This window comes from Girardinichthys multiradiatus, chromosome 12, assembly GCF_021462225.1.
Source record: "Girardinichthys multiradiatus isolate DD_20200921_A chromosome 12, DD_fGirMul_XY1, whole genome shotgun sequence".
In the NCBI taxonomy this organism is placed as follows: domain Eukaryota; kingdom Metazoa; phylum Chordata; class Actinopteri; order Cyprinodontiformes; family Goodeidae; genus Girardinichthys; species Girardinichthys multiradiatus.
In genome coordinates this window covers 11566822-11588074 of record NC_061805.1, presented here as the reverse complement: position 1 = coordinate 11588074, position 21253 = coordinate 11566822, and the positions used below count along the sequence as shown (strand labels likewise).

General features: G+C 42.1%; 1 protein-coding gene across 1 annotated transcript; it reads left to right on the top strand.

Annotated features, from left to right (window-relative positions):
• The first annotated feature begins 631 nt into the window (after window positions 1-631).
• rab35b (RAB35, member RAS oncogene family b) lies at window positions 632-19304 on the top strand. Its single transcript, XM_047382415.1, has 6 exons — window positions 632-919; window positions 2999-3049; window positions 4557-4680; window positions 14095-14219; window positions 14365-14489; window positions 17163-19304. Exons 1-6 carry the CDS (start codon window positions 868-870, stop codon window positions 17292-17294), a joined length of 609 nt encoding a protein of 202 aa, XP_047238371.1. The 5' UTR covers window positions 632-867; the 3' UTR covers window positions 17295-19304.
• Window positions 19305-21253: the final 1949 nt, after the last annotated feature.

The following is a 21253-nucleotide window of genomic DNA, read 5'->3' as shown; positions in this document are numbered from 1 at the left end:
CTCGGTCTGCGTTCCTACCCTCACCTATGGTCATGAGCTTGAGGTCATGACCGAAAGAACGAGATCCCAGATACAAGCGGCTGAAATGAGCTTCCTCCGTAGGGTGGCCGGGCACTCCCTTAGAGATAGGGTGAGGAGCTCGGCCATCCGGGAGGGGCTCGGAGTAGAGCCGCTGCTCCTCCACATCGAGAGGAGCCAGTTGAGGTGGCTCGGGCATCTATACTCCTGTACGTCTTTCACGGAAGGTGTTCCAGGCACGTCCCACCGGGAAGAGGCCCAGGGGACGGCCCCGGACACACTGGAGGGACTATGTCTCTTGGCTGGCCTGGGAACGCCCCCGGAACTGGGGAGAGGGTCGTCTGGGCGTCTCTGCTGAGTCTGCTGCCCCCCGCGACCCGCTCCCGGATAAGCGGAAGACGAGGAGTACGAGTACAAAATAAAACATTCTGACATAAAAATCCTTAAATGTATTGAATAATTAAGTATTTTAATTTTTGTTATAAAATAAAAAAACATAAAACAAAAAAACAAGACATAAAACAAATAAATTGTTCACTCTTTCACAGACTCAGATGGTCTGCATCTTTTTTGTCCTGTCCATGTTGTAGCTGGAGCCTGCGCAGTGAGGCCGGGTCACATTAGGGTGCAGCTCCGCCAGATAAGGAAGCAGAGTTTCCGGCTGTTTGCAGCGGAGCGAGAGTGTTGCTGACGCCGCGAAACCCCGAGAAAAACACCACCGGCTCGGGGGGTTAGTAGTTTCAAGCTTCGGTATTGTTTCTTTATTCTTATTGGGGGATCTGAGGGAACCTGAGCAACAAGCCAAGCAAAGAAGCTGCACAAGGCGGAGGTTAGTCACCAGCTACCGGCATGGCCAGGGACTACGATTACCTCTTCAAGCTGCTCATCATCGGCGACAGCGGTAAGCTGATACCGGGGATGCGGGACGGGAAGTGGGCCTTGCCGTATTTTTTTGTATAATTTTTTTTTCCAAGAGGAGAGGGAGAAATACAAGAGTGTCCAGCTGCACACTGTCTGGACGTGTTTACCGTGTGTAATTGTTATAGTTTTAAAGCAAAAATAATGATGGAAATTTACACATCCGCCATGTTTCAGTGCCAGTGACAGGGCGGAGGTTTTGTGTCCGGACTGGGCATGTCAGGCCGGATACCGCCTCCACATCTTCTGGGGTTGTCTCACGAACGTTTCCGATGTTGTTAATAAGTTAGTGAGGCATTTCTTGTACCTCCATAGAAATATCAACCTTTGGACCCAAATAGCTTCACCAGGGCTGTCTTATGTCAGTCTCATTGGCCTCTTGGTTGTATGTAATGCTAGCTGAAAGCTAACATCCCAGTTTGGCAATGTAAAAATACCATTTCCTGGTATTTTGTGTTGGTTTGTTGACTAAAACCCTTATTTATATATATTATAAGTATGTAATTTTGACAAACTTTCCGGAAGGTCTTGCAATGGTTTAGTTTAGCTAGCTGGTTAGCATGGAAGTCTCTGAGCTCCCTGGTAGTGAAGGAGGTTAGCACTGCAGCTGCCTCTCAGTAGTCAGCCCAAACTGAAGTAAGAACAACTAAGTGGGGAGTATTAACACAAGACTAAGTGGGGAGTATTAACACAAGACTAAGTGGGGAGTATTAACACAAGTGTCACTCAGTTAAGAGTAGTCAGCTGCGTGCCGTCATGTTTTCCCAACCCAGGCAGGAGAGGCTCATAGCCACAGGTGAATGTGTGCTGGATTGATTAGAACTAGTCCTCTGCCACTTTGTAATTTAAATCCTCCCTCTTTAGAAGCAGAGTCTCCTGCTGAAAGTCTGATTTTGTTGAAGGTCCAATAATCTTTGCTTTCACTGACGGCTCCAATCCTGGCACCACTAACCCATCAGCTGGCCAGTCACAGTGCAGAACAATGCAGTAGTGCAGCTCTTCCACAACATCTCACACAGGCTCCAGTGTCCCTTCAGCTGGGTTTCAACTGTCTGTGCTGTTTTGCACCGATTACTTTTTTTTTTTTTATTGATTAAAATACTTAATTATGCCATTTCTATGGTTTAAATTCTTGGCTAAAGTGACTAGAGTTTGATCTGGACTTTTTAAAAATATGTCTGGTCGCACTGGTGTGGTAAGTGTTTGCCACCTATCGTTCTTACTTAGGTCATATTGTTTGACATTTCATACTGGTCCTTGTCTATCTGCAGTGGAGTGTAGTTTTGATATGATCTTGCTTATGTTACATCATGTATTTCTGTCAAATATTTCATTCTAAACATCTGATGTTTACTGTAGATCATTGCAAGACCCAACTAACACTGACAGTGTAGCTGTTCTTGGGGAGCCTGTTCTAGTCAGAAAGAGATTTATTCAGTTTTATTTTGCCCGGCGGCTGGAAGCCATGACGTTTTCTGATACTCCTCTCCTTTGAAGCTTTATCTATTGTTACTTTGAACAAGACTTTGTGCTGCAGCGATCACAAAAGCCTTTGACCAGTCAAATTTTAGACGACAACAACGACACAAAAGGCAGGCTAAGGAGAGGCTGAGCTTCTAGCTGGAAACCAGTAAGGTGATCTGTTGAGGAAAAAGATCAACAGATCTTTTCCATTACTTTAACTAGTGATATTTTTTTCTTTGTATTTTCTGTTACTTTGACAGCTTCCTTTCCACCTGCTTTTGTTCGCTTTGCTTTAGTTGATCTAATTGAACATGTATGGTGTACTTATAACTTGACTGACACAGAAGTTAGAGTAGCTATTGACATTCCATCTCACGCTCTGTAATCATCACATGATGCTATCTACGATATAATGTGGAAATTGACATTTAACTCCGGGTTGCACCTGTAGGTTGCATAAAACCAACCAAATCTCCTGAGTCATGGATGGGGCTTTTGTGTGAACATTTTTAGCCATGTTCCTTAGATGAGGCTAGTATTTCCCTCTTTGGGAACCTGTTGTACTCTAAACTTCTTCCTGTGCTTGTTTCCTTCTCAGGAGTGGGAAAGAGCAGTCTCCTTTTGCGATTCGCAGACAACACATTTTCAGGTTTGTGGTTCCACCTCTGCTAAGGCATACAGTGCCTCTCTAAAGTATTCACCCCTTTCTCACAAATTGTCATGTTACCACCACAAACCTCAATGGATTTTTTTTTGGTGGGGGGGGTTAAGTGATGGGCCAACACAAAGTAGTACATAAATGAATGGGGAGGAATATGATGCATGGTTTTCCACATATGTTACAAATAAAACAAAGTGTGGACTGCATTTGTATCCAGCTTCCTTTCCTGATACCCCAAATAAGAATTCAATGCAACCAGCTACCTCAAGATGTCTCCTTATTAGTTAATAGAGACCATCTGTTTGTCATTTAATCTCAGTTTAAATCCAGCTGTTCTATCAAGGCCTCGGACATTTGTTAGAGAACATTAGTGAATCAACAGCATCATGAAGACTGAGGAACACAGAAGACGGGTCAGAGAGTAGGTTGTGCAGAAACAGGGTTAGATTATAAAACGATAGCTTTGATCATCTCATGGAGTATTGTTCAACCTATCATCTGCATACGTAGAATATGACACAACTGTATGCCCTCCAAGGCATGGCTGCCCACCTAAAAAGAGGGGCCAAGCAAAGAGAGCATTAATCATTAAAGCAACCAAGAGTCACTTGTAACTTTGGAGGAGCAGCAAAGATCTACAGCTCATGTGACCTCAGGCTGTGGTGTACTCGGCAATGTTTGCCTTAATGGAGTGAGAAGACAGCTGTTAGAAAGTCATTTGATGTTCGCAGTTTGGCACGAGCTATGTGAGGGACACGGCAAACATGTGGAAGAAGGTCCACCTGTCAGATGAGACCAAACTACGTGTGGTGGAAAACTTAACCTACACATCACCTAGAACATGCCTTCCCCATGTTAAAACATGGTAATGGCACTGTCATGCTGTGGGGAATCTGGTCAGATTTGATTGCTGTAACTAAATACAGGCCAATCCTGAAAGAAAACCTATTAAAGGCTGTGAAAGACTTAAGGCTGCGGCAGATGTTCACCTTTCTGTAGGACATGGATTGTAAACATACAGCCACAGCTCCAGTGGAATGGTTCAGATATAACCAATTTCATATGCTAGAATGGCCCAGTCAAACTACTGAGCTGAATCCAATTGAGAATCTGTGGCAAGACCTAAAAGTTGATTCTTTATTGATCTTTATGTACAGATCTCATACAAACATGGCCTAAAAGGCTCGTGGCAGTCATTGCAGGGAGAAGTAGTTCTGCGAAGTATTGACCTAGGGGGGCTGAATTAAAGTGAACATTATAATGTTTACATGTTTATTTGTTCAAAAACATGAAAACCATGTACCACTTCCCTTCCATTTAAGAAATCTGCACCTCTTAGTGTTGGTCTGTTACATAAAATTCTAATAAAATACAAAGAAGCTTCTGGATGCAATGTGATAAAATGTTAAAAAGGTCAGGGGGTATGAATACTTTTGCGAGATTTGCCACATATTTACTTGCTGCTCTCTACATGTGTCATTATTGCTCCATACAGGTAGCTACATCACCACAATAGGCGTGGACTTTAAGATCCGGACAGTGGAGATCAACGGGGAGAAGGTGAAGCTGCAGATTTGGGATACAGCAGGGCAGGAACGCTTTCGCACCATCACCTCTACGTAAGTAGATCCTCTTGCCACATTCAAGTGCCATTTTCATGCTGCCGATTAAAGCCGAAGCCACAGGAGGCTCTTTGTGGTCGTCAAATGAGATATGAGGAAGCAGTAGTAGTCAACTAGATGAAGTTTGCGCTTCACTATAAAACTGGGTGGGATTCCCCACAGATCCTAATTACAGATGTAAGAGCTAGACTCCTAGCTGGGTGCTGCGGCACTGTATGACGGTTACAGCTCAGGGCTCTCTGATTTCTAACCACGCGCACACTTTAAAAGACGACCACTTGCTGGGCTTTATCTTTGACTTCTAAAGAAAACACTTTGCCACCAGGAAACATGACTGCTCTTTGAACAGCATTTAGGTCATGCAAAACGAGCATGAAGTGTTTGACCTCAGGTGCTCACATTTAAATTGTGCTGCAGTTGTCTTGACTAAAACATGTTGCAACATGTTGTGAATGAAACTCAAAGATACATCTCAGTAATGTAAGGGTAGATAGCGATAGTTTTTGTAACAGTTTATTTCCATTCTGGTATTTGTACGATTGAGTAATGTCTTTGTTGCATGCACCTTAACCACAAACTACTCCTTCACTGTAGCATCCACTACTAGCAGTGGGCTTTATATATTGGCTGGTGCAGATGATCAAGCATTACAGCAGAAAGGGCAGCAATAGCTTCAAATCATCCTGAGAAAACTTGAACCGCCAGTCCCTTGGTCCAGCATTACACATTGGACAATCTCAGGTCAAATACTGGAAAAAAAAATCAGTATTTGTCCTATTCAGTAAATGCATCAGGAACACTAGGAACTCCATCTGTTTATGGTCTATAAATGCATCAACCAACAGCATATATTTTGATGAACTTTTAGGAGTTCAGCAGAAATTGAAGTAAGAAAAAAAGGTCTCTAATGCATAACTATAACCTTGTAATTCCTCAATTTTCTATTTGATTCAAAACTACTACCTCTATGAAAGAAGCTATGGCATTTCTTTCATACATGTGACAGTCTGAAAATAAAAGGAATCAGCAGGTCAGACCTTAAAGCATTATATCAGTCTTGGCCAGAAGAAGACTGATGGATGAATTCTCTACTTCTAGTAAGATTGATATCACAAACTGTATACTGTCATCATCACTAAACATCAGATGCCACTTTCCAGCGCCGGCACCTAGCATCCGATTAGAGTTCTTTGTCTGTCTAGAAATCCTAACTTTAGGCTTTACTATTTGCTTTCTGACTTTGTGAATGGTCTTCTTGTACTTCAGGGGTTATCAGACTGTCTAGCCGCTACACATTGATCATCAGCAAGACTTTGAGCTGCAGTGTTAAGTAGGAGCGATTAAATTCACCAATAGTTCAACTGCAGTCTGAACCCCAGTGACTGCACTGTTGCAGGATTGCATTGATTCGTGTGACAGAATGAGCTCAGGAAGGCAAAGCATCCAAAACATTTCAAGTGATTAACATGCCCTTGGTAATGATGGTAATGTTAGACATGTTTGCCTCATTGTACAACGTGTTCAGCTGTTGCCTACCTAAATACGTCTTGTCAGTGAGCTAGTGTCAGCTATAAAACTGAAACTATGGACTGTCATTGAAACTGGTTGCTACTGGGTCGGACAATGTTTATGTATTTGTTTGTTTGTTTATTTAACACAGGCTTACTTAAAAATACTGACTGTGTGGTATTATTGTCTACGACTAGACAGCCTTCTAATGTCAATTTAAGGGTTTATGATAAATTCGAAACTTTGCCATCCTCTATTTAAGATGTGAAACAAAGTGATCTAAATGATCAATAATCTGATAAGCACTTGAAACTCAGGTTCGTCATGTTACTGGGAGGTTACAGAATCAACACCTCTCCAGGTTGTTTCTGTTTTAAATCAGCCTACCAGTAAACGGGCCCCATCAGGTCTCAGCAGGCTGCAAACCTTCCAACTGAAGACCCATTGGAAAATTACCCCATGCACATGGGGTGACTGTGACTCAGTGGGTCATCTTTATATAGTTGAAGGTGTGATTCCTGCATGGTCCTGTGCCACATGCTGATGTCCCCCAAGTCACCTACCAATATGTGTATTTGTGTATGAATGACTGCAAATGAGTGTATGTAGCTCTAATGTAAAAGCACTTAGTGTTGTGGGCATAATTAGAAAGGGCAGCATACGTTCAGTCCCTTTACCACACAGAAGGGAAAACACGCTTAGATTTGCTACTGCCACATTAGTGTTATTGCTTACAAAATGTCTTACCATGTTTTTTAGGTTTCAGCTGCTTCACATCTCTGACAGCAGCTCCGCTAAATTTGCAAGTGTTTAATGGTACAGTCGAATTAGATATGTTTGGCTTGTGAAATGTACAAAAAGTCTATTAACAAAGACACCAAGTCTTCATTTGAAACAAACTAGAGTTGCACTGATCTGAGTTTTGTGGCCGTTTTCCAATTTTCAAGTTTTGTAAAGCCTGGTCCTGCTAATACTGATTTCACTTTAAGCAGCACAACATAAGAAAATGTAACAACAGCATTCTATGGGTGTTTTCACACCTACGGTCTGTTTAAGACAAATCGGAGTTCCACACCATGGTCTGGTTTATTTTCTGTACATGTGAACAAAGCGATCACTCAAGGGTGCAAACCAAAACAACCGTACTGAGAGCATTTAGGGGAGGTGGTCTCGGTTCAGTTCCAACCAAAATCTAGAGCAGGTTATTTATGGTGTGAATGTGATCCGACACTGCTACCAGTTTTATGCTGCAAGCTTGAGCCAAGCGTCTTCCTGTAGCCAGGTATTTGTTGCATTGTTGGATGCGGAAGGGTAAACAAACTAATAAACCAAGTCCATGCTTCTTTTTCGTAAAGCATAAAGCCCTCCGCACCTTTCAAGACATCCACTCCAAATCCATTCGGTATACTCAGATAATTTTGCCTGAAATTGTACTGAAAAAATACTAATAAGAGGCTTTGGCTTCCTTAGAGTTTGAGTGAGTGAGAGAGATCAGCTAAAGTCTCACTCTGTCCTGACTGAACAGCCGACATGCCTTCATAGACAGCAAAGTGTCTTCTTGACTTCATTTTTAAATATCTCATTGAGGGTCAAAATGTTCACATTAAGAGAAGACTGTCAGATTTCTGTCTGTTTCGGATTCGTTCCGACCGCCTTCGTGCATCCGTAAATCGAACAAGCAAGACGTAGCATCATCATGACGGAGTGACTTTAGAACGCTGAACTACAGTCACTGTACTAAACACAAGATTTAGGTGTAGGGGGAAATAATACCGCTAGACAACACCATGAGAAGAAGGAAGGAAGGAAGTGCCCTTTTCAGACTAAAATGGATGGACCAAATTTAAATTTATTCCATCACATTTGCGGCATAAATAATATAAAACTGGTTGTGTTTTTTTACCGTCTTACACCCTAATACCCTATTACCACCCAACTCCAGTTGGCACAATGCTTGTATGTTTGATTAGTCTTAACATGGTAATTATATTGGTACATTTAGAAATGACAATATCTGGTGTGATATATGCCTATTTTCTTCCCTCTTTCTCATCTGTGCTTCAATTACTGTGTTACCTTCAGCATTTTGTTATATACATGTATATCACAGATCTTGCACCGCCTTGAATGGCAGCATGTCTATCTAGCTCCTGAGGTTTTGTGTTTTATTTCCAATCTCGCCTCCCATCTCTCTGGCTTTGTGCAGTATGTCAACTGCCCCCTAGGGAAAATAAGACTCTGGACTTACTGTATACAAATGCCAAGAAGACATACTCTGTCCCAGCCTTCCCACTGGCAGATAAGACCACAATCTGTTGTACTGAGGCAGCCGGTGACCACCTGTACATTTCCGAGATGGACACCAGAGGTCAAAGAGACCCTTCAGGCTTGTTATGGGTGCACAGACTGGGAGGTTCTGCAGGAAATCAGGGGGACACGGACATCCATAGGAAAGTGGACTGCTTCACCAGGTATCTAACCTTCTGCAGAGATGTTGTACCTGAAAGGACTGTGAACTGCTTTCCCAATAACAAATACTGGATCACCCGAGGCATCAAGAAGCTCTTTAACCAGAAAAAGGTAGCCTTCAGGGTTTGTAACAGGGAACAGTGCAAAAATGTGCAGCAAGAGCTAAAGAGGAGCCTGAAATGGATAAAGCTGAACTATAAGAGGAAGCTGCAGTTTAAAAGCTTTGGAGAGGTGTGGAAGGGAATGAAGACCTTCACTGGCTATAAGCAGAATAACATCCAGGCTGTGGAGGGTGCCCTGGACAGGGGCACGAGGGACAACGAATTGAACATGTTCTTTAACGGGTTCGACTCTGCGTCCACTGGGAGCTGTCCAGCACCCACTGCTACAACCACACCATCCCCTATCACCCTCTCCGGCTGATGCTTTTTCCAATTTTCCCCCATCTTCTCCTTTACCACTCTCTTCACCACCTTCTACTTACAGCAGATCCACTACTGCAACGGTTCCCCCCTCCCACCTGCTGTCTCCCTGTCTCAAAATGGAAGAGGTGAGGGCAGAGCTAAAGAGACCGCGACCAGGTAAGGCTGCTGGTCGTGATGATGTGTGTCCAAGATTTTTGAAGGCCTGTGCTGACCAACTGGCTGAGCCGCTTTGGAGGCTTTTCAACTACAGCCTACAGATGGAAAACATGTCTTGTGCCAGTACCCAAGGTTGGGCGCCCAGCCAGGCTCAACGACTACAGACCGGTTGCCCTCACGTCACACATCATGAAGACGTTGGAGAGGCTGCTCCTTCGCCAACCGCGACTGCGAGTCCAACATGCTCATGATCCTTTTCAGTTCGGGTACCAGGAGAGCATTGGAGTGGACGATGCTGTTCTCTACATGCTCCAGCCTGCCTACACTTATTTGGACGAGCCAGGGAGTTATGTGAGGATTTTGTTCTTTGACGCACCCTGCCTATTCACCCCCCTGTACACAGAAAAATTTGGAAGATAGAGCCATTGTGGCATGTATGTGGAGAGGGTGGGAGGGGGAGTACAGAGACCTGGTGAGAGACTTCAGTGACTGGAGTGAGCAGAACAGCCTTCTATTGAACGTGTCCAAGATCAAGGAGATGGTAGTGGACTTTCACAGGGCCAGGTCTTCTCTGCAGCCTGTTAACATCCATGGCAATAGCATTGAGAGGCTGCAGGCCCATAAATACTTGAGTGTGGACCTTGACAACAAGCTGGACTGCTCGGCCAACATGGAAGTGGTCCTTCTCAAAATATTAGCATATTGTGATAAAGTTCATTATTTCCCATAATGTCATGATGAAAATTTTACATTCATATATTTTAGATTCATTGCACACTAACTGTAATATTTCAGGTCTTTTATTGTCTTAATACGGATGATTTTGGCATACAGCTCATGAAAACCCAAAATTCCTATCTTACAAAATTAGCATATCATTAAAAGGGTCTCTAAACAAGCTATGAACCTAATCATCTGAATCAACGAGTTAACTCTAAACACCTGCAAAAGATTCCTGAGGCCTTTAAAACTCCCAGCCTGGTTCATCACTCAAAACCCCAATCATGGGTAAGACTGCCGACCTGACTGCTGTCCAGAAGGCCACTATTGACACCCTCAAGCAAGAGGGTAAGACATAGAAAGAAATTTCTGAACGAATAGGCTGTTCCCAGAGTGCTGTATCAAGGCACCTCAGTGGGAAGTCTGTGGGAAGGAAAAAGTGTGGCAGAAAACGCTGCACAACGAGAAGAGGTGACCGGACCCTGAGGAAGATTGTGGAGAAGGGCCGATTCCAGACCTTGGGGGACCTGCGGAAGCAGTGGACTGAGTCTGGAGTAGAAACATCCAGAGCCACCGTGCACAGGCGTGTGCAGGAAATGGGCTACAGGTGCCGCATTCTCCAGGTCAAGCCACTTTTGAACCAGAAACAGCGGCAGAAGCGCCTGACCTGGGCTACAGAGAAGCAGCACTGGACTGATGCTCAGTGGTCCAAAGTACTTTTTTTGGATGAAAGCAAATTCTGCATGTCATTCGGAAATCAAGGTGCCAGAGTCTGGAGGAAGACTGGGGAGAAGGAAATGCCAAAATGCCAGAAGTCCAGTGTCAAGTACCCACAGTCAGTGATGGTCTGGGGTGCCGTGTCAGCTGCTGGTGTTGGTCCACTGTGTTTTATCAAGGGCAGGGTCAATGCAGCTAGCTATCAGGAGATTTTGGAGCACTTCATGCTTCCATCTGCTGAAAAGCTTTATGGAGATGAAGATTTCATTTTTCAGCACGACCTGGTACCTGCTCACAGTGCCAAAACCACTGGTAAATGGTTTACTGACCATGGTATCACTGTGCTCAATTGGCCTGCCAACTCTCCTGACCTGAACCCCATAGAGAATCTGTGGGATATTGTTAAGAGAACGTTGAGAGACTCAAGACCCAACACTCTGGATGAGCTAAAGGCCGCTATCGAAGCATCCTGGGCCTCCATAAGACCTCAGCAGTGCCACAGGCTGATTGCCTCCATGCCACGCCGCATTGAAGCAGTCATTTCTGCCAAAGGATTCCCGACCAAGTATTGAGTGCATAACTGTACATGATTATTTGAAGGTTGACGTTTTTTGTATTAAAAACACTTTTCTTTTATTGGTCGGATTAAATATGCTAATTTTGTAAGATAGGAATTTTGGGTTTTCATGAGCTGTATGCCAAAATCATCCGTATTAAGACAATAAAAGACCTGAAATATTTCAGTTAGTGTGCAAAGAATCTAAAATATATGAATGTTACATTTTCATCATTACATTATGGAAAATAATGAACTTTATCACAATATGCTAATATTTTGAGAAGGACCTGTACAAGAAGGGACAGAGCCGGCTGTTATTCCTAAGGAAGCTAAGGTCATTTGGTGTCTGTGGGGAGATGCTACATATATTTTATATTAGGCGGCTCAACTTGCGCTCACGCACTGAGTGATACAGGAGGTCCTTCCTCCCCCCAGTGATAAGACTGTATAACAGATCAGTTGTTGGCAGAGGCTCCTTAGATGGCTGTGGTGGCTGTCCCCTGACACTCGGGCACATAGTGGCACTGTGCAATAGACCGATGTCCTTTTATTCTTCTTCTTAATATTATTATTATTACGATATGTTTTTAGTTATTTTTATAAATTGATTAGTGTATTTGCTTATTTCTTTAACTTTCAATGCTTGGTTGCTGTTATTGGTTTAATGTTATTTGTTCTTTTATATCCATGAGCTTTTGAGATACCTGAATTTCCCCTAAGGGATTAATGAGGTATCTATCAGTCAAATAATCAATCATTTGTGTTTGTGAGGAACTGCTGCCCTGAGATTCTGTCCATCTGGATAAATACTACACTAACGTGTAAAATGGAAGCTCATAACACTTGGAATATATTGGCCATCAATGAATGCACTCCAAATTGCAATATTGATATTATACACACACCGACATTGCTATGACGATATATTTGCGATATATTGTGCAGCTGTAATATAAATGTGCAGTCAGAAATATCTTGAACCTCAAATTGCAGGGATGCTAAATTCTTTTCCCTTTGTGAGTTTAGTAGGGATGGACCGGTTCTTTTCCTGGGAGACATTACCAGTTAGGGAGACATAGTATGACTGCTGCAGCAGCGATAGCAGGCTGCAGGAATCCACCTCTTCCTGAAGGAATAAAGTCATGAGGCAGTACGGATGTTTCAGCCCCTGAGGAGGATTACCATCCAAGTTTAACAGCGCTGCTGCCAGTTCTGCAGGAATCCCTCTCAGAACAGGAAGCCTGTTCACTGATTGTTGCTTGCATTGAAGTGCGCCTCCATTAGGTCCTAAAGGAATATCAGTGTGGACGTGGACTGTAGCCCTGACCTGGTAGACCACTCAGGAGAAAAGACTAGGGGAGACAACCGTCTGGTAAACCTGGTGCAGATGTAAAAAATATCACACACATTCTGAGGAATGTAAGTAAAGGCAGGAACAATGACAAAACGGAAATAAAGACGGTGGGCAGAAGCAAGCCACAAAGCTCCAAGTCAGACTCACATCAAGAGCCATGCAACCAGAATGTTAGACTGTGTGGCCATTGGAGAACCTTTGATTGATAGTCATTGAATGAAGGCTCCTGGTGTTTTGGAATGTTTTTCCTGGAGAAAAGGCAGCGTCTGGTTGGGCCTCACTCCCTGGCTCTGGATGTACATACATCTGTTCCATCTACCTGCTACCCTTTTACTGTTGGACGTTTGGGACAAAATCGGATAACAAAACTGTATCCTCACACCAAGCACAAACATGCATGGAAAGGAGGACTTACAGAAGCTTCTTTGTGTGTATTTGGTGCTGCTGCTCTAGGGATGCTCCCTCTCTGATGCTGCTGTCGTCAGAGCCACAAACACTCTCCACCTAAATATTGTACTTGGAACCAAACTATAATTCAGGCTGAACTTAGATATTGAGCACTAACCCCTTGAACTAGTACTTATCTAAAATTAAGGTGGGATAAGGTAAGATGTGTCCCCACCTGCTGGACATCTGGCAAACGTGTAAAAGGGCTTTAAAATAAATGTGTCTTTTTAATGGAGCCGCTTAAAATCCCAATGTGAAATTTAGAGAGATCTGATCTTTAAATTAAGCTAATTTCCGGGAGACCTGCTGCTAACACTTAGGAAAACCGCTTTGTGATTATAGCAGAACATTCCTAGAACATCGCCAGACATTCCAGGCTCCTGGGACCTCTCTTCTGCTCAGCTCACAGTGTTTCTAAAAAAGATTGGTCTGGGGGCTGAGATGGCTGTGGAAGAAGGTTGATTTTTGTATCTGGTAAACAATTTATTTTCTAAATTGGCCATATGCTTTGGATCAATACACTGGTAAAAGACCCAATCATGACCCATTTTCGGTTTACTGGTACATTCTGCTATTTCAAAGAGTTCATGGTGTCATGAACTCTAACAAGGTCCCCAGGGCCTTTTATAAGAGAAGCAGGCCCACAGCATCACAGATCCTCCAGTGTATGTAACAGTGGGCATGAAGTGGTTATCTTGGTTTTACACCAAATCCACCTCAAGTCAATCTTATCTCACTCTGATCTGACCAGACAGAAGTTGAACATAAATTTAAAATGTGTTTCATTTAAATTTGTTTTCAATGCATTGTAATAGGTTTCATACATCTTTACCAGGGGAGCCTGCAGATTTGTTTGTGTCTGTGTGTTGATTATAAAAGCTGAAATAGTCGCTCAACAATTCATCCGAGTACATAAACCAGTTATTAGATATACAGATGCCTTTGTAACTTGTTTTCAATATTTTTGTGTGTTGATGTTTCTAAGATTTTCTGAAGAAAATAAGGTATAACCGTGAATCCTCACTGTCTCTCATTGTGTCCCTTTTCTTCTCCAGATACTACAGAGGAACGCATGGGGTCATAGTGGTTTATGATGTCACAAGTGCAGAGTCCTTCGTCAACGTCAAGCGATGGTTACATGAAATCAACCAGAACTGTGATGATGTGTGCCGAATATTAGGTGAGTTCTCTTCTTTCTGGTGCTTCAGAAGGCCCAGTTGCTTGTCCAACCACCCTGCATGCCAGTCCGAATGCAGAATGGTCCTCAGAGAGACGTCAAAGCCACATTTTAGCAGCTTGGCAATGCTTTTTTATTTATGTTTTAGTGGGAAACAAGAACGACGACCCCAGCTCGAAAGTGGTCGAGACGACTGACGCACAGAAGTTTGCAGAGCAGATGGGAATCAGCCTGTTTGAGACGAGTGCAAAAGAGAATATCAATGTTGAAGAGGTAAGGTAGCATCTTCAGGAAGGACTGATTAGAACTGTGGAGTACTTCCAGATTTGTCTCTCGTTTTTGCTAAACGTGAGATTTTATTGACCTAGAAATACAGTGCCTTTGTAAAAGTATTCACACCCATTCACTTTGCCATGTTACAAGCAGAAATGATGCATTGTATTAGGATTTTATGTAATAGAACACCACAAAGAAGTGGGGAATTGTGAAGTGGAAGGAGAATACTTGGTTTTTAAAATCATTTCCAAATACACAATCTGAAAAGTGTGGCATGCATTTGTGTTCAGCGCCCCTGATTTACAGGTCCTTCTCAAAATATTAGCATATTGTGATAAAGTTCATTATTTTCCATAATGTCATGATGAAAATTTAACATTCATATATTTTAGATTCATTGCACACTAACTGAAATATTTCAGGTCTTTTATTGTCTTAATATGGATGATTTTGGCATACAGCTCATGAAAACCCAAAATTCCCATCTCACAAAATTAGCATATTTCTTCCGACCAATAAAAGAAAAATGTTTTTAATACAAAAAACGTCAACCTTCAAATAATCATGTACAGTTATGCACTCAATACTTGGTCGGGAATCCTTTGGCAGAAATGACTGCTTCAATGCGGCGTGGCATGGAGGCAATCAGCCTGTGGCACTGCTGAGGTCTTATGGAGGCCCAGGATGCTTCGATAGCGGCCTTTAGCTCATCCAGAGTGTTGGGTCTTGAGTCTCTCAATATTCTCTTCACAATATCCCACAGATTCTCTATGGGGTTCAGGTCAGGAGAGTTGGCGGGCCAATTGAGCACAGTGATACCATGGTCAGTAAACCATTTACCAGTGGTTTTACCACTGTGAGCAGGTGCCAGGTCGTGCTGAAAAATGAAATCTTCATCTCCATAAAGCTTTTGAGCAGATGGAAGCATGAAGTGCTCCAAAATCTCCTGATAGCTAGCTGCATTGACCCTGCCCTTAATAAAACACAGTGGACCAACACCAGCAGCTGACACGGCACCCCAGACCATCACTGACTGTGGGTACTTGACACTGGACTTCTGGCATTTTGGCATTTCCTTCTCCCCAGTCTTCCTCCAGACTCTGGCACCTTGATTTCCGAATGACATGCAGAATTTGCTTTCATCCGAAAAAAGTACTTTGGACCACTGAGCAACAGTCCAGTGCTGCTTCTATGTAGCCCAGGTCAGGCGCTTCTGCCGCTGTTTCTGGTTCAAAAGTGGCTTGACCTGGGGAATGCGGCACCTGTAGCCCATTTCCTGCACACGTCTGTGCACGGTGGCTCTGGATGTTTCTACTCCAGACTCAGTCCACTGCTTCTGCAGGTCCCCCAAGGTCTGGAATCGGCCCTTCTCCACAATCTTCCTCAGGGTCCGGTCACCTCTTCTCGTTATGCAGCGTTTTCTGCCACACTTTTTCCTTCCCACAGACTTCCCACTGAGGTGCCTTGATACAGCACTCTAGGAACAGCCTATTGGTTCAGAAATGTCTTTCTGTGTCTTACCCTCTTGCTTGAGGGTGTCAATAGTGGCCTTCTGGACAGCAGTCAGGTCGGCAGTCTTACCCATGATTGGGATTTTGAGTGATGAACCAGGCTGGGAGTTTTAAAGGCCTCAGGAATCTTTTGCAGGTGTTTAGAGTTAACTCGTTGATTCAGATGATTAGGTTCATAGCTCGTTTAGAGACCCTTTTAATGATATGCTAATTTTGTGAGATAGGAATTTTGGGTTTTCATGAGCTGTATGCCAAAATCATCCATATTAAGACAATAAAAACCTGAAATATTTCAGTTAGTGTGCAATGAATCTAAAATATATGAATGTTAAATTTTCATCATTACATTATGGAAAATAATGAACTTTATCACAATATGCTAATATTTTGAGAAGGACCTGTAGTTGCACCTTTCACTGCAACTTAAGCTGCATGTTTCTTTGGATATGTCTCTACCACCTTTGCACATATCAACGTTATATTAATTATATGTTAATATATATCAATACCTTCTTCTTTTGAAAAATAGTCTGTGAACCTCAGTGTCTTCTGTTTTTCCACCGATTTCCAGTTCGACTACACTTTTTACATTTGACTATGCTTGTCCAAACGTTTTGTCACGTGGGTCAAAATTGCCAGGTCAAAGTACTTGCGGGCCAAACAATATATAAAGAAAACAACAAACTACTGTACAATCATACAAAATTATCTGATGAAGTCTTTGACCTAGGGATTACCATTAAACTTAAAAAGGATTTTGCACATTTTGCATCCAGTTACGAATTATTCTGTACTCTCTTTGAAAAAGAGGAAAAAATTGGACTATAATTGGACTTCTGAGCAATAAAGACAGATCACTCTTTCTTTGGAAATGTCTGTCAAAGCAGACTAACATCAACGCTGTAGCTCTAGGTGTTTGTTTATTGTCATCTCAACATTTACAGGGCAGCTGTAAATTAAGTAAAGCGATCGAATACTAATGCATGCCACACTTTATATGTTAAATATAAATTTGAACATTGTAGTTAGGCACTTGAATTAATATAGTGTTTTAGTGCATGAATGTAAGTGATTCAAATCAGCACTGCATCAGTCTGTTTCCTGAAATGACATACTCAGCCTTGTAATGTTATGTCGCTGCTTTGTTGTTCTTTCGCAGATGTTCAACTGCATCACGGAGCTCGTGTTAAAAGCCAAGAAGGAGGTGCTAGCCAAGCAGCAGCAGCAGCAGCAGCAAAACGACGTGGTCAAACTTAACCGGAACAGTAAACGGAAGAAAAAGTGCTGCTAGCAAACTGATCCCTGAAAGGCCGGAGGAATCGTCTCTCTACACACTCATACACCACACGATGGGACTCAGAGCATCTAAATTAAAGATTTAATAAATATACAGTGAAACAGGAAAAAACAAATCAAAGAAAATAAATGGAAATGTGTCCCTTTTGGACAAACTAATCATGAAGACTTAAAAAAAAAAAATTGTACAGATTTTTATTGAATGTCAGATCAGTTTTTATTTCGAACGCATCAGATGAGCAGTGTTTGAACGGAGTTTCTTCTTTGGTGAAGAAACTGAAGCCGACATCTGATCGACATAATGCTCAGATTTCTGTCTGCGTAATCCCCATATTCTTCCATCAGTATCTCATCTCTCCTTTTTATTCCACTGCACATGGGATGCTCCGAGGCTCCGCACCTGAAGAGGAGGACTCACATTTCTTTAGACTTTTTAATTTGATTAGTTGTTTTTGTTGATGGAGTGAGGACTTTGTGCATGGCTACAAAGAAAGGAAGTCTCATCACCTCTCTCAAGTGTATGCATTTCAGTCACCTGTATTACTGCAGAATCACGCCAACAGATGAACAATGAAGCTGGTTAGCAGACAACGTTTAGCAGTTATCCTAAAAGACAGAACTGGTGTTTTCTCATGTAATGTTTTTTTTCTGTTTTGCCAAGCTTTCCCCTTCTGTATCATCTAACGTCCAGTAGTGCTGAGCCAATGGTAACAGATGTTGGTTTCTTTTGTTTATTTTAAGCAGCAGAGCACTTGAACCACTCCTGGAGCTCTGGTTGTGCTGTTCACTATAGTCTTACTACCCTTTCAGAGTTTGCTTAAACCTTTTTCCTCCAACTTTTTAAAAAAAAAGATACTGCCAATATTGTAAAATAAAAAAATAAAAATATTTTATGAGCTCAGCGGAGCCTCTCATTGGACTGTTGCCATAGTGGCCATCGGCTGGCCAGGAAACGGGGTGAATCAGCATCTGATGGGACCCTGTTGAGTCCTCAGGAAGTGCATCCTCCCTCTCCTTCTGTGTTCTGCTGCCACTAGCCTTGTGTTCCCTCAACACCCACATATCAGCACCTCTCACAGCGATGGGCTCACCATCTGCAAGCGAAGAAACTGACTTAACGGCATCGCTGTGACCTCTACTTCAGAGCAGACTGTGATTTTTCTCTTTTCTTTTTGTTTTGAGTTTTTTACTGGGGCGACATGTAACCCTTTGTTTCCAGCTCTGTGTTAAAGGTAATGCCATGCATTCAGTATGAGAACTCACTGTGTTCTCATCCTGCAGAATATTAACAGCTGACTAATATTGTAAGTCCTTTGTCAAGTTTTGTTCTCTGTCACCGCCCCAAAATCTGTTCAAACTGAAGTGTTAGTCAGTTTTTCCAGTGTCCATGGTGAGAGTGGGACTAACTGTACATAATACAAGAACAAATGGGGATGAAGTGCAGCACTGGATCCATGTGTCTGGGCCTGGGCCATGTGCACCATCGGTGAAGCTGAAGCAGCACATAGCATCTATCACTGACATTTTTGTACTTTCTTTTAAATTGGGAGAGTTTTATTGCAAATGGAGGAGGTGCTGTCGAAGTGTCTGTCCTCTGAGCGGGATCTGGCAGGTTTGGGATCATGATGCATGCCAAGAGGTCTCTCTGACCTGAAGGGCCTCGAAATGGTATCAGAAATCTCACACACATATACATATATATCTATATAGATATATATATATAATTTGTGTGTTTATATTCGATATAGAACATACATAATTGGCACATCAAACTGCATGTGGTACACATGCCTTGTGTGCTTAGGTTATAAAACACTCGTCCGCCGTGGTTTGCTCTACACTGGAGGAAAAAAAAACCGTACTATTCAATTTTCCCTACATGAATTAAATCAGTAATGTTTTAAAGAAATATTTGACACACAATGAGTGATTTTGGTCCCAAGTTCATTTTAATGCTGTGTCTGAATATTTTTTGTGAATAAAACTGTAAAGAAGTTATAAAGTTTGAACTGGTCTTTAGTGATTTTTAAGCTTGGTGAAAATCATAGATTAAGGAAGTACTATTGGAGGTTCACTCAGTTTCACCAAATACCAAAAAATACTGATATGAGACTTTAATGTAACAGTTGGACATTCAGACTTTGTAAAAGATGCTGCAAAAAAAAAGAATTTTGAATGTATTTTTTCCCCAAATAAGGTAGAGCAAAAAGTGTATTAATCAAGCAGAATATTGCAATCAGTGCTTTACCCATCTACAGTTTTTTTCTGGCAGGTTTAATCCCCAATGAAAAACAGTATTGTCTGTGATTTGGGTACCAGCATTTTTGTTTACTAGCTGTAGATCAGTTTTGGAGCGTAGAATCTTTTCATATATCTTTATTTTTTTTCCAACATTCAGACAGGCCCATTCTAACATGCACATATATTTTGCATGGAGGCCAAAAAGTAAAATGTTGGTTTCATATGACTAGAGTACCTTCCTCAACAAATTTGTTGTGCCCCGTAAATGGCTTGTGCCAAATTGCAAATTTGACTTTTTATGGCTTTTGTTTTTTAATAAAAAGCAGATTTGTGGAGTGTTGACAAGTAGTCAGACAGAAATTCTCCTGCAGCTCCTCCAGAGTTACCATGGGCCTCTTGGCTGCTCCTCTGATAATGGCTCTCCTTGTCAACCATGTCTTGGTAGGTTTGTGGTTATACCAGATTTTTTTCTATGGTGCTGTTTGTTCACTAATATTCTTTAATAAATCTCTGAGGCCTTTAGAGAACACATGGATTTAAACTCAGATTACAAACAGTCGGACTCTTGTTTATTAATTAGGTGGGTTTTGAAGGTAAATGTTTGCACTGGATTTTATTTAGGTTTACAGTTACATCTCTATAAATTTGAATATCTTAAAAAGCTCAACATGTTTTGTCACTCATTTCAGAAAGCAAAACTTAAATGGATTCATTACACATAATTTTTATGATTATGCCTTACAGATAATGAAAACCCCAAATGCAGTGTTTCAGAATTTTTGTTTTTAACATGACCTGTCGTGGTATTTTAGGCATACCATATGGAGCAGATGGTTGGCTACATGTGCCGGGGCAGTTTTGCTCTACTAAAAGGATTTCTCAAGGCAGTCTCCTAATTAGCTATTAATTCCAGATTCAATCTAACATCAAAGTGGGCAGGCCACATTCATGTTCTAGTAACCTGTGTTTGTATGACCTTCAACCATTTTTTAATAACCATGGACATGTACAGGTCCTTCTCAAAATATTAGCATATTGTGATAAAGTTCATTATTTTCCATAATGTCATGATGGAAATTTAACATTCATATATTTTAGATTCATTGCACACTAACTGAAATATTTCAGGTCTTTTATTGTCTTAATACGGATGATTTTGGCAAACAGCTCATGAAAACCCAAAATTCCTATCTCACAAAATTAGCATATCATTAAAAGGGTCTCTAAACGAGCTATGAACCTAATCATCTGAATCAACGAGTTAACTCTAAACACCTGCAAAAGATTCCTGAGACCTTTAAAACTCCCAGCCTGGTTCATCACTCAAAACCCCAATCATGGGTAAGACTGCCGACCTGACTGCTGTCCAGAAGGCCACTATTGACACCCTCAAGCAAGAGGGTAAGACACAGAAAGAACTTTCTGAACGAATAGGCTGTTCCCAGAGTGCTGTATCAAGGCACCTCAGTGGGAAGTCTGTGGGAAGGAAAAAGTGTGGCAGAAAACGCTGCACAACGAGAAGAGGTGACCGGACCCTGAGGAAGATTGTGGAGAAGGGCCGATTCCAGACCTTGGGGGACCTGTGGAAGCAGTGGACTGAGTCTGGAGTAGAAACATCCAGAGCCACCAGGCACAGGCGTGTGCAGGAAATGTGCTACAGGTGCCGCATTCCCCAGGTCAAGCCACTTTTGAACCGGAATCTGCGGCAGAAGC